Source organism: Ipomoea nil, unplaced genomic scaffold (genome assembly GCF_001879475.1).
Source record: "Ipomoea nil cultivar Tokyo-kokei standard unplaced genomic scaffold, Asagao_1.1 scaffold3321, whole genome shotgun sequence".
Classification (NCBI taxonomy): Eukaryota; Viridiplantae; Streptophyta; class Magnoliopsida; order Solanales; family Convolvulaceae; genus Ipomoea; species Ipomoea nil.
The window spans coordinates 1,516,929-1,530,267 of NW_017619749.1; the positions used below are offsets into that span (position 1 = coordinate 1,516,929).

Here is a 13,339-nt window from a genome sequence, read left to right on the forward strand (position 1 = left end):
ATAATTTTTTAACTATATATTCACAAAAACAAATCATTAATTGAGAAAACGGTATCACTAACAATATCGTTATTCCAGAAGCACTGGACCTCCCGGGTCCACAGCATATTTTGCCTCCCCAGACGGTTTGAGCGGCCCAAGGCCGCTTCGCATTGGGCTGAGGCCAAGGCGGCTTCCACTTCACTAAAACAGTATCAAGCCCATATAAAAAAGACTGAAAGTAATGGCCCGAAGTGAATAGGTGATATCCTACTTCACTAAAATATCTACGGACTATTAAATGAAAAAATAATAATAATGAAATTCCGTACAGTCTATTTTGACCATTCAACCCACACAATTCTGTGTGGGGGACTCTCTACTTTTACCTTTTCATTCTCATACGCCTGTTTTCTTCGTCAATCGTCATCTCTGACCTCCTACTATGAGCTGTATCATTTCTACAGTATCACTGACTGTTTCTTCTCTACTTTTTACATTACTTTATGTGATAAGTAAACCAAGAAAATATTTTTCTCAACTGGGTTAGTAAATATGCAATTCTCTTTAATATTATAAATATATATACTTTGTGACACACAGTGTAGAAACAGAGACACATGTATTGACTTTGTATATAGCAACTGGCTGGAAAGAGTTTGGAACGTCCAAGCATGGAAAGAGAAAGGGACGATTGCATTCAAAGGAAAAGAAAAAAAAAATGGTTTGAGAGATTTTTCGTGTAGTGTGTGCTTAAGAGACGACTCGGCGTTTTTCTTCAATGCCTGATAAACTACACCACCCACCACGCCTTTTCTTCTTATTCTTTTTGGGTCTTTTTCTCTATCAAATGTGCTGGGCTCTCTGCGTTTTGGGAATCTGAAATGCCATCTTGGTTGAAAGCGTTTACCCACAACTCTTTCAGCTCTCACTCCTCGCGAGCCAACTTGTCGGCGGCTTCTAGTTCCAGGTCCGCTTCTGAATCGCCCGTCGCCCACGGCGGCAGCGCCAGCGACAGGCATGTTTTCGCCGGCGGCGCCGGGCGGCGGCTGATTCGGCAGCGGAAGTTGAGGCATGCTACGGATGATGAGCTGGGATTGAAGTTTGGGGATTTTGATGGGCAGTCAAAGTCAAAGTCTTTGCCGGTTTCCCCGGATTCCGGGTCGCGGTTTCCCCGGAATGCCGGCCACTGGTCCAAATCCGCCTTGCCGCAGCCGCTGCCGCTTCCAAAACAGTACGGAGAGAGTTTACCGGCCAAAGGTGAAGGAGAGGCTCCAACCTCTGCTTTCAAAAGGTGTAATCTTTTTCCCTTTTTAGTCCTTGTTTTACTTCAGTTTAATAATTTATGAAACTATGCTTATTCTTAACCTAAGCTTAGGATTGTTAAATGAATCAGAATATTCTGCAAAGATGATTACTTAAATGAATCATACATCTATATACAGTGACTAATGTGATTGTAAATTGTTTGAAATGCAAATTTGGTAGTAGGGGGGATGTTGATGGTTGATAACCATATTGCCTTCATAGCGCGAAATCCCTCGCCCCAAGGGCCGGCTATCTTTGTGGGCACCAAGCACTACTCGACCTCATTGCCCATAATCTGCTACCTAAGAACCAACTGAGTTATCCGTGCTGGTGGTTTATAACCATCTTGTACTATGTATTTGTGAGCTAACATTTGAATAGTTCTTGTTGGATGTACTTCGAGTATGGTTAGCTGCAAATATTTGGTTCGATTGGGATTTCGTGATATATTGAGCTGTTTTATCGTAATGCAGCAATCCGTCATGTGATAGTGTTAGGAAGGCGGTGAATCCAACGAGGAGAGCATCCACTCCAACTTATCGCCGTAGAGGTTTCCATCAGGATCCAAACGCTAAGGATGGTCAAGATGGCTTCAGGCTTAATGTTCCTCCGAGGAGTGCTCCAACTAGTGGCTTTAACAGTCCCGTTTTAAGCCCGAAAAGGTTTAGCACTGTTGACCTCTTTAATCCCGCATTTCAGCTTTCATCACCACCTTTGGATCGAGTAGCGGGTCATCCTACCCAACTTTCACCGACAAGAAGCATGGATCATTCTCCACCTAGCAACAGTGCTAGGAATCATACCGGTGTTGCAGCACATTCCCATCATAAATCTCTCCCAGAAAGCCCCGTCGCTTGGCCCGACAGTAATAACATCAATGTCCATCCATTGCCCCTCCCGCCTGGAGTATCGAGGCAATCACAATCATGTCCCGTCCGTCAGAATTTAGAGAGATCAGATACACCGCCATTGAAGGGTCTATGGCAAAAAGGGAAATGCATAGGCCGTGGCACATATGGAACTGTTTATGTAGCAACTAATCGGTATATTATCAATTTTTTGCACTTCTTTTTTGCGTTTTTTAGGCTAGTTCTTCTAGCTGAAATGTGAAACTTCCGGTGACAGTGAAACCGGTGCTCTTTGTGCTATGAAAGAAGTTCTAGTCGCTCCCGATGATTCCAAAGCTATTGAATGTGTAAAGCAGTTGGAACAGGTTATTCTCTCCCGTCCTTGTGAGGTTATTGTTTGTGACCATTGAAGACTGACACGGAAAATATTTACCGATTTTGTTTTGATTTTTGCTTCTTGTTTAGGAAATAGAAGTGCTTCGGCAGCTGAAACATCCCAATATTGTACAATATTATGGCAGTGAGATTGTAAGAACATTCTTCACCCTGGTGGACTAACAAACAACTATGTGTCTATCTACGGTTATATTAACCTATGAAATTCAAAATTCTTGCTAGTTTGATGACCGGTTTTGCATATATTTGGAGTACGTTCATCCTGGATCACTTAATAAATATCTCAAAGAGTATGGAGGAGCTATGACAGAGTCAATTGTTAGAAATTTTACTCGTCATATTGTGTCGGGGCTGGCTTACTTACACAGCACCAAGACAATACACAGGTAGGTATCATTTATAATTTTTTTTTGTTTAATTCAGAATGTTGTTTTTACTTGAACATATGACATCATTGTTATCATTCCAAACGGAAGGTCACAGGTTTGAGTCCCATAGTATCATGGTTTTGCCAGAATGGACACGCTTAAGTCACTATTGAATGTAAATTTAGTATAATATTATCTACATTTTATAATTATAATGCTTTATATAATATAATGATGCTACGGTTTGGTTAATCAGGGACATTAAAGGAGCAAATTTGCTTGTAGATGCATCTGGCATTGTGAAGCTTGCAGACTTTGGATTGGCAAAACATGTGAGTTCTGGAAATATTAAAATGCCTACTTTTCCATTGTACTTAGAATTAGAATACATTTGTCTTAGAATACCGGTACAGCTTATCTTATACATTAGCTAGTATGAGTGTGAAACTTGTAGAGTTAATGCCATATGGGGTCCTCCGAATATAGTAGTTTTGTTATGTTTAGTCTTAAACTTTCAAATTGACCACCGGTGGTCCTCCGACTTTCAAATTGTTGCCACCCATTGTCCAAGATAACCACTCATGATCCTTCAACTTTCAAAATTTAACCAGTCGCGGTCCTCTTGGAAGGACCATGTGTGGTTAAACTTTGATTGTTGAAGGACCATGAATGGTTAACTTGGACCACAGATGGTAATAATTTGAAAGTTAAAGGACCATGTGGTCAATTTGAAAATTTAGGACTAAACGTGGTAAAACCGTTATACTCGGAAGACCCTAGATCGTATTAAGCCAAACTTTTATGTTCCCATATCTTCTGTTGTTTTTAGTTCGAGTTAATGCCATCTGAGATCCTCCGAGTATAGTGATTCTGCCACGTTTAATCCTAAACTTTCAAATTAATCACATGTGGTCTTTCAACTTTCAAGTTAACCACCCATGGTCTTTCAACTTTCAAATTTTAACCAACCGTGGTCCTTTCAAAAGGACCACGACTGGTTAATTTTGAAAGTTGAAGGACCTCAGTTTGTTAAAATTTGAAAGTTGAAGGACTACGGGTGGTTAACTTGAAAATTTAGGACTAAACGTGGCAGAACCACTATACTCTGAGGATCCCAGATGACATTAACTCTTTTCCCGTCTCTTCTCTCAGCTTTGCGAGCACACAATGGATCTTTCTTTGAAAGGCAGCCCCTATTGGATGGCCCCCGAGGTATTTCATTCTCTACTTACTAATTATTTACCAAATGATTCTTGTTTCTTATATTTCTTCAGTTCTTATCTTTACCTTTTTTTTTTCACAGGTCCTGCAGGCTGTCTTGCGGAAAGATGCCAATCCCGAGCTTGCCCTTGCTGTTGATATATGGAGCTTGGGTTGTACGGTTATTGAGATGTTCACAGGACAGCCACCCTGGAGTGAGCTTAATGGGGTAAGAAAGTTACTCGATTTCATGCATTCCTTGCACCCATAGCTAATCAGAATGTGACCCGAATCCAACCATGGATTCTCGTTTTTCAAAATATGTTACTTCATGGAATTGCACTACTCTCGAGCTGATTAATTTGATTCCTAGATGGCATTGGAACTTGGAAGACTTGAATCTTGTTAGTTTTTGGTTCTTATATGCGTGATTATGTGTTTTTATAATCGAATCAGGTGCAAGCAATGTTCAGTGTTCTGCACAAATCGCCGCCTATACCAGAAACACTATCTTCAGAGGGAAAGAATTTCCTTCAGTGTTGCTTTCAAAGAAAACCAGCAGATAGGCCATCGGCACTCAAGCTCCTCGATCATCCTTTCCTACGCAATTCACACTATCAACATGTTGCAGGGAGCTCTGCAGATTTTTCTGGAATCAAACATGTAAGAACTCGTCTTCTTCTTCTTCTTCTTATCTTTCTTTTATTTGCTCGGATATTGATTTTGCAATCGCTATGATCCCATTTCTTCCCATTCCAGGATAACACACCACAGAGTCCACAAGACCTGATTAAACAACAGCCTGACCTAACCACAAGTTCACCCAGAACGCCCGTTAGGCACATAAAACTGTCGCGTTCCAGGTAGAGCTCCGTGTTCAATTGTTCATTCCCTCTTTTCAAGACTCTATTTTGCGAGTTTTTATGCGACGAAAACTGTTCTTTTTGTTGCAGTGAATCAGGGTTGCTACCTAATCACGAAACCTCTGATGTTAGCGCAGCTCCTCGTCACTCCCCTCACTCTACTCTCGAAGTGTTCCCCTGCATTTTTTCACCGGAGTTTAACTAGTTGACATGCCGCCGGCCACTCTAATACTTTATGGAGCTCAAAACTGGAAACACAAGTCCTCTTGTTTCTCTTCAAGGACTGCAGGAAATGGAGCCCAGAAACCATGTGTGTATAATATTGTAGGTTGAAGAAGCAGATTCTCTCATGTACAGCTTGTAGTAATACATTTTAACCAAACCCAGGTTGCAGTTTGCATCAGTAATTATTGTTGGGAACATAATTCACAATAAAACTTCCACAATAGATTTTGCAAATCAGACATTAATTGAATATTCTTTTTTAAATTAAGGGTAAGTTGTATCTCTATTACACACCATCTTCAATTCTTAATTGAATGTGCGTAACTTACTGTTCTAAAATGCTAAAATTTAAAAAGCTGCTCAAAGTAGTTTTTTCGATCAGTTTTTTGAGGTTAATTTATCAAACATTTTTCTACCATCAGCTAATGATATCAACTATCAACTAGTCAAACTCACTAACTCAATCAGCTAACAGTTATAACTATCAGTCATTTACCAAATACCCCCAATGTACGGTATTCAACTAACTCACTATGAGTTGTCTCTAAATTTCCTCCGACTAGGATGGGACTCAAGCATATAACATTCCGTTTAAAAGGTAAGAGTTATATCATCAAATCATAAGGTATTTGTTCTAAGTTCGACTATCTTACTTAATTTAATACTAACTGTAATTAAAAAATGAAAAATAGAAAAACAATAAGGCGGGAATTTTAGAAAATGATACCTCGTCCTCTTGAATTTGAAGGCATCTCTTACACAGAACGGCGCCACTGCCTACAATCTCCCATACTATCCTGTAAATGGGCGACGAAACAGTCAAAATCGTTAAACTGTCGGAGCTTGTCGGAAGTTCTCGACCGGTCACCGGAGCATATTCTATCATTAGCAGCCCTTCGGTCTCTCTTTCGGAGTCTACTCGAAATTTCGGAGCTCGAAACGGACCTGATAGAGGCTCTCACCCGGGTACTGCAATTCCCGACCCGAAAGTTCTGAAATCCTTTAAGGCTCCAGTACTTCTCACCGGAACCCTAACTCTCCCCCCTCACAACGACGATTTAGCTTCTGAATGCAATTGCTTTAAGTTTTCTGACGGTTCAGCTACTATCTGCTGCGACATTCTCCAGTTTGACCTGAAGATAATTGGTCAAAGGATCAGAATATTGGCCTGGAATTTCATCCCTCTGAGGCGTAATGGTGGTTTTCTGGAGATTATTCGATGGGATTTTCTAGAGCCTTCTTCGGTCTTCAGCACGTTTTCTCTATTCTCGGGTTCTAGTACTAATTGTACTGATCTTGCAAAAGCTCGGCCTTGTTTAACTGGAGCAGTAGAGTCGGTTAGCCCTGTTTCGGTTGTTCCGTGTATAAGTTCGAGTACCCGTGAGAGTAATGTTTCAAGGAGTCGTGGATTTCTTGCGAAAATGCTAGTCTGTGAGTGTAAATTGTGTAGCTGTACATATTCAACAATTCAATTGCATAATTCGAAAGAACATACAAGTAATCATTGCTTTAACAAGGCCGTGATTGTTTATTTTTGCGGGCCTGCTTCAGTTTGGCATCCAGTAATTACTAGATTAGTTGGAAGTATAGTTTCTTTGTTGGGGTTGAAGAAGAAATTGGCCTATATAATGAAAGAGACATCTCAGTTGGTGTATGTAACAGTGGAAAAATCTTTGATGCGATTGTCTTACTTGCAAGACCAATTTATACAAGTCCAGAAGACTGATATCAGAGGGAATGGTGAATGTGGTAGTTATAGTGGGATTGTTACAGGCATTTACATGCAGGGAATGATTGTTGAGTTGGATCAAGAAGTAATGCTAATGTTAACTGATCACGATATCACTGTTCCTCATGGTTTGAGAGTTGGTGCAATTGTAAGTAGATGAGCAATTTTGTACTCTTAAATCCATCTATATTGTGAAGATTCTTAGGTGTTCTACATAAATGAACATGATGGACTCTGGTATAGATGATTGTCTTCTAACAGATTGCTTTCTGTCTAGGCGTCTGTAAAAAATGTTCACTTTGTGAATCCGAGGTTTTCTTGGGAAAAATTTCTTATTCTGGGATCCTGCATTAAGACTAGCATTTCTGTGAAATCATTCTCCTCATTAGAAACAGGGTTAGTGCCTCTCATCTGTTATGCTATATCTCCAATTCAGCACCTGCAAATGCATTCCATTCATACATGCTGCAATTTATGTGTTGCAGATGCTATACCAAGTCCCAACATCAGAGCCTTTTGAGTAAGTTTATTGACTCATTGACCTTCGTTGCTAGGCTTTGGTAAGTAGGAGCCCTATTTCAATTTATGACATCTTTTTTCTCTACACCTCTCGTTCTTGATTGCTATGTTATATTTGTTTCAGGGTATTACTTCTCATTGCAAGTTTTAAGAGAAAGTTCAGTGGTATCTTATCTATGAAGGAGATATTGGGATCAAAAAATGTAAATTCTCCCTTTTGAAATTAAGTCCAGGACTAACTTCTCCTTCAATTGGAATGCCTTTTCTCTCATGTTCTCTTTCCTAAGAATTGCTCTTATCTGATGTGAACTGTTGCAAGGTGTTATCAGAAGGAAGGACTAGCTCAGCTTTATGCAAGATCACGTTTACCTGTGTCAGCATTCTTCCCTCAGGTAAATATGTGAGCTTGATGGGCAACACACAAATTTTCTTTTTTTCATTTTCCCTTGTCTTTACCTTACTAACTTCTTATGTTTGACAGCGTGGAATATTTAAGGAATTCTGCGAGCATGATAGATGTGCCTGTGGCAGTGAAGTGAATTATTTTCACTCTAGTTTAGTAAGTATAGAAGACTAGGACTTCTCATGTGAAATTATAACTTTGATGAGTTCAAGACTGAAAAAGTAGCTCAGATCCTAGCTTTTCCATGGACATCATTTTCAGGTGGTACCATTTTCTAATTTAATAAGTTATTGTGAGTCTATTTGGATGAAAATGTGGTCGGATCAGGAGAGAGATTATGATATCATGGGCTGGAAAGACCAATGCAACTCGATATCTTGTGGGAGCAGAGATCATGTGCAGTTAATAAGGAGAACTGTCCACAGTGATGAAATAGGTATTGCTTTGGTTGGACGCCTAAAGGTTAGAATCTTATCTATATTGTATTCTTATCTTTTAAATAACAATTTCTGGGAGTATTCCAATGGCAATTTTTTGCATTTGATATCGGCAAAGCTTCTATGTTTAAATAGATAATTCTTAAGCCAATTATGTTAATGTGTTAATCATCCAGATTTCTGCATCTTCTGGAAGGTTGCAACTAGTTGATGCAACTGGAAACATTGATGTTATACCAGACATTTCGTTGAATTGGAATTTTAAGAGGTTATACGAGGTAATTTGCCATTGCAATCTTTCTTCTTTTTTTTTTTTTTTTTTTTTTTTTTTTTTTTTAATAATTTTAAAAAATAAATTTCAAATATTGGCAGTTGTGTTATAAAAGGAATAATAATGTCTTATATTAAACTTCTGCAAGTTTCTACATTTCAGGTAAAGAAATTCACTCTCATTATGGAAGGCATGCCTGAAAAGATGGATCGTATCAATTTACTCCAAAATGAACCTTTTACGTGTCGACGCATTTTCACTAGTGGCCCATTCATTAGAGAGATTAATATGTCTCTCCATCTTTCCTATAATGTGGCAGACAAAATATCCATTGATCATCCAGTTTCTGATTGCATCAATATGAAAGAGACCTTTCAGGAGCTTGAAAGTGGAAAGTTTCACCTGCTTTGGATAAAGCATAAATTTCCCATCCTGCAAAAGGTATGTCTTTTTTGCAAGCATCACATACCAGCCTCAGACTTTGTTGTGAGATATATTGTTTTTGAGTTCTTTGTTTATCCCATATTTATATTTCTCAGTATCATCATCAAAGCATTTCAAGTAACTCAAGTGTGTTTGCTGAGGCTCTAGTTCTGCCTTGGGATCTGCATATTGGTGAGAATAATGGAGATGCACTTTCTGCACCTTTTTCTGACCTACTGAAGGATTCCGTGGAATGCCTAACCAGAGGTTTACCTCCTTGTAAAAAGGGAAAAATTGGCCATCCATCAAGTGAGCCGCTGCCCCTGACTGTAAAAGTGGAATTTAATTATAGTATAGCTGGTACTTGGTGCTTATGATGAACATTTTGCATTTTTTCAGCAGGGAAATATTGTAATTTTAGTATCCTGTCGGAAGTTCCCTGTCTTGTTACTGGTAGAAGAGTCAATTCCGATTGCATTGGCAGGCTGCAATGCAATAATGTTGGTGTGAAGTGTGGCTGTTCTGAACATGAAATTAGAAAGGCATTACTGGAGTTCAGCTTTGAAGCCTTTTCCATTTACGAGGTCTGGTAATTTGCTGATCTTGTATCTATTGTCTGCTTAATAGGTCTAGCTGAGAAATATTAAGTTATTTTGCATTTAAACAGGTTATTTTAATTTTTACAGACTCACAACTTCTAACCTAGTTACCTTTACCTAAAGTGCAGGCCATGAAAATTGGTTGTTATTACATCATAGAGCATCACAATGAAGATATGTTATGCACATCACCAGATGGTGGTAAAGTACTTTTGAATTCTAGAAATCATATTTGGAGCCTTTCGTTCTCAACAGATGAGATTCTCCAAAATTCGAATTCATCATTTATATTTCCACAAGGTAGTTCAATTGTCAACGACAATGAGGTTTCTCCTGAAGGCTATCATCAACAACAAATTCCACCCTCGGAACCACACAGCTTAAGCACTGAAATACATACTGATGTTAACTTGTTTCTGTCTTCTGCATTCATTAGCCTCCTTGAGGATAAATTCAAGTTGCCAAAGGTAGGTCTGATCGATCCTCTTGCTTCATCTGAAGAAGAAACTGAGACCAATTATTGCAGTGGCACCATGGTTACTCCTTTAATGCAACCCCATGGAACAAGATATTCTGACCACCATTTACCGAAAGGAGATCTAATATCTTTATGTGGACGAGTACAGGCTATTCATTATTTAGATGAGAAATCACTTCCTGTACCTCTAAGGTGTGAAGTCCATAGTGGTGCTCATTCAATGTTCTTTGAAGAAAAAAGTTTCTGTGTCCATCTTATGGTGGATCAGAAGATGGTATTTCTAAATCTATCTGCTTTCTGTTTTTCACTTTTAGCAACCCTAACATATTACATTAATATTATTAACTAACTGGTTAGGTAAGGATTTATGGTGCTTCACATAAGCATGCTTGCCCTGCTGGATTTGGAAAAGGTGTCACTGCAACATTTCATCGAATCCTTGTGCTCAGGTATGCAATGCTCTTTTTGTACATGCACCTTGAATCGCTCAACGTTAAAGCTCAATGGTCCTAGTAACTTAACCATGGTGTTGTCTTGACATCCTGAGAAGTTGTTTCCACCTTAAGTAATAATATACCTATATATGTTGTTTTTTCTAGTGGGCAGGATAGTTTCATGCTGATACCTGCATCTTTCATCAGTGTACACTCTAGAAGTGAGATTTATGATGTATTTGATGATATGAGCCATTATGCTCCTGCTGATGCAGAATCACTTAGTGTGGCTTCATCTAGCAATGTGCCTAAAGCTTTGATTTATGAAATGATGCATTGCTCGAAGACTAAGCCATTGCAGTTGCGTGGCAGGGTAAGTAGCCTTCAATGCTTAACTATTTTTATACTTGATGTTCTTGTGAGATTCTCTTTTCACGGGGTATCTTCTCCATGCACAAGGACATCACATAGTTCTTTTGATTCCTGTCACTACATTTGTCAGGTTGTAGCTGTTTATGCTCTCATCCTGGAGAACAAGGATGCTATCAACTCTTGGCAAAGGATAAAGTCCAAATCTAGCTCATCTTTGATTAACATCCCACTTGCCGGGTTTGTCTTAGGTAGGTTTATGCCATTTTCTGTTTTGAAATGTTTCTCATTTAGTTTGAGAAATTTAATGTGTAACATGCTTATGTAGATGATGGGTCATCTTCCTGCTGTTGCTGGGCTAACTGTGAGCGTGCAGCAGCTTTTCTTGGATTACATTCTAAAGAACATTGCAAAGCATGTGAAAAGTCCTCGTGGAGCTCAAGAAAGAGGAGAAAAGATAAAAGCTGCAGTTCGATTGGCTGTCGTTTGAACAAAGTAATTAAGCGCCTTGGCAGGGTTGTCGTGAAAAACCATGGATCAACATCTGATCCTTCATTGCAGGACCTAATGTTCGCTGTCAACTCAGACGAAATCATTAGCAGCTCAGATGAAGACTTCCTCAGGTCTCTGATTCTAAGAGCTTGTTCCAGCACCAGTTTGGTATGTTTCCTTAACCAAAACTATAACTCTCAAGCCACAATGCCCTACCTCGCTTCCCGATTTACATGTTCTTCGTTTCTTGTCTTGTCAGAACGTCGTCGCTAGTCTCATGAATTCAGAAGCGACCAATGCACTCAAACAACATTTGACTGGACTAGATATGGTGATGCCTCAGGTGAAGAATGTTTGGGCATTAGGAGTTGATCACATAGAACCTCTTGCAGAGGCAAGAAACATCATTCAAGAACTTGTTGAAAATACCTGATTGACCAGACAATTCTGCCATATTAGCGGCTCTGTATAGCCTGGAGGGCTTAAGATGTGACTGTAAATACCTTTGGTAAAACTACTGAAAGAGTGGCAACCTCTTTGCTGCTTTTTCATTTTTGTTTACCTATATTATCCAAGTTGTACTAGGTGGTCGCTTCTTTAGACTTATACTCGCACACAATCAGCACACTCAAGGGTAAATCTCGCTTTGTGACCTTAGTAGATAGGAACTTGTAAATAGGTAAATCAGAAGTCGTCGAACTTGTAATATTGTGATGATCAAGTTAATACTCAGATCAACTTAGCTGAAGTTGTGTTACATTATACTTGATAATTAGTAATTCACCAAAGTACTTTTGCAAATATTAAGGTGGTGGTTTTCAATTTCCAGATTTGGCCCCAACATGTTTACCAAATTAAAACTATGAACCAACTGATTGATTTAATTTATGTAATTTAATATGAAAGCCGACAAGATGAGATTAATTAACAAGCAACAAACATTTTACTATAATCATCATCCTAATGAAACCCAGTGGAAGGCCCAGAAAACGACGACGTAACGTACTCTCTTACTTCCTTAGCAATCACCTCCCTCATCACATCCCAGAATCCCGCCGGTAAGCTCTCCGTCCGTCTCTCCGGCAGTTCGTGTCCGCCCATTCCCGGCGGCGCCAGGGACAGAGTTGTCATCGGATCATACTCATCGTCACAATGACTTAACGGGAACGTTCTACCGCTACTAGTATTTACTCTGGGACTCTCTCCGGCGTTGATATTCATGCATAATGTAGAGTTTTCCAAGCCGAAAAACACAGATCCCGACGGGCTACTTTTAGCGTCGGCAACCTCGGTGAAATCGAACGTTTGATTTTGGTTCTGGTTCTGGTTCTGATTCTGGTGTTGGTATCTTCTCTTTAAGGTGGAGTTCCAGTGGTTCTTGACGGCATTATCGGTCCGACCAGGGAGCAAGCGGGCAATGGTGGCCCATCGGTTTCCGTATTTTGCATGGGCGGCCAAGATGGTCTCATCCTCAGCCGGAGAAAAGGATCGGTGCTCCACACTGGGGCTGAGCTGGTTACACCACCGGAGCCGGCAAGACTTCCCGGAGCGGCCCTTTATGTACTTGCTAATCAACGACCAGTTTCGCGGCCCGTACCGTTCCACAAGCCGGGAAAGGATCTTGTCCTCCTCCGCACTCCACGGCCCTTTAATCCTCTCCGGCCTATTCCCATCTCGCGGCGCCTTTCCGCCGGCCGAGAACGAAGACTCCGACGAAGATGAGTCGGACGATGTAGAAGAAGTCGATGAGCTCCTGTTAAACGCTTCCATCAAACAGATTGAAAGAACCCAAGAACAACAAGTGAAAGATCAGAGAGACTATTAAATTTGTCTTCTTGGGAGCGAAGATGAGGTCGGGTTGTGGTGTTGAGTTGAATGCTCTGGCGATGGGAGCTAAGACGCAAGCTATATATAGAGAGTGAAATGTATGCATCTATGTACAATGAAGGTACACTTCAAGGAATAATAGAAGCTACTTTTAGGGTGCATGCACTCACC

General features: G+C 40.0%; 3 protein-coding genes across 7 annotated transcripts; 2 read left to right on the plus strand and 1 right to left on the minus strand.

The window, feature by feature from the left end:
* Positions 1 to 590: 590 nt before the first annotated feature.
* On the plus strand, positions 591 to 5,455 carry LOC109170249 (mitogen-activated protein kinase kinase kinase YODA-like). Its single transcript, XM_019319275.1, has 11 exons — positions 591 to 1,273; positions 1,761 to 2,330; positions 2,413 to 2,500; positions 2,601 to 2,663; positions 2,754 to 2,917; positions 3,156 to 3,231; positions 4,052 to 4,111; positions 4,203 to 4,328; positions 4,556 to 4,762; positions 4,859 to 4,962; positions 5,053 to 5,455. The coding sequence occupies exons 1-11, from the start codon at positions 864 to 866 to the stop codon at positions 5,165 to 5,167; spliced, it is 1,983 nt and encodes a 660-aa protein (XP_019174820.1). The 5' UTR covers positions 591 to 863; the 3' UTR covers positions 5,168 to 5,455.
* A 449-nt stretch (positions 5,456 to 5,904) lies between these two features.
* Positions 5,905 to 12,032, plus strand: LOC109169680 (CST complex subunit CTC1). 5 transcript variants are annotated; one of them, XM_019318547.1, is made up of 18 exons: positions 5,905 to 6,618; positions 6,739 to 7,064; positions 7,194 to 7,312; positions 7,402 to 7,476; positions 7,560 to 7,638; positions 7,765 to 7,827; positions 7,917 to 7,994; positions 8,076 to 8,300; positions 8,452 to 8,553; positions 8,709 to 8,987; positions 9,086 to 9,278; positions 9,369 to 9,553; positions 9,697 to 10,320; positions 10,404 to 10,495; positions 10,646 to 10,853; positions 10,983 to 11,100; positions 11,178 to 11,509; positions 11,601 to 12,032. In XM_019318547.1, the coding sequence occupies exons 1-18, from the start codon at positions 5,991 to 5,993 to the stop codon at positions 11,772 to 11,774; spliced, it is 3,900 nt and encodes a 1,299-aa protein (XP_019174092.1). In that variant the 5' UTR covers positions 5,905 to 5,990; the 3' UTR covers positions 11,775 to 12,032. The 5 variants fall into 5 exon arrangements, with proteins under 5 accessions (XP_019174092.1, XP_019174089.1, XP_019174090.1 ...); XM_019318544.1 differs by having other exon boundaries at positions 5,905 to 7,064; XM_019318545.1 differs by having other exon boundaries at positions 5,905 to 7,064; positions 9,372 to 9,553.
* A 165-nt stretch (positions 12,033 to 12,197) lies between these two features.
* Positions 12,198 to 13,339, minus strand: LOC109169682 (transcription factor MYB44-like). The gene has a single exon (XM_019318549.1). It carries the CDS (start codon positions 13,109 to 13,111, stop codon positions 12,302 to 12,304), a length of 810 nt encoding a protein of 269 aa, XP_019174094.1. The 5' UTR covers positions 13,112 to 13,339; the 3' UTR covers positions 12,198 to 12,301.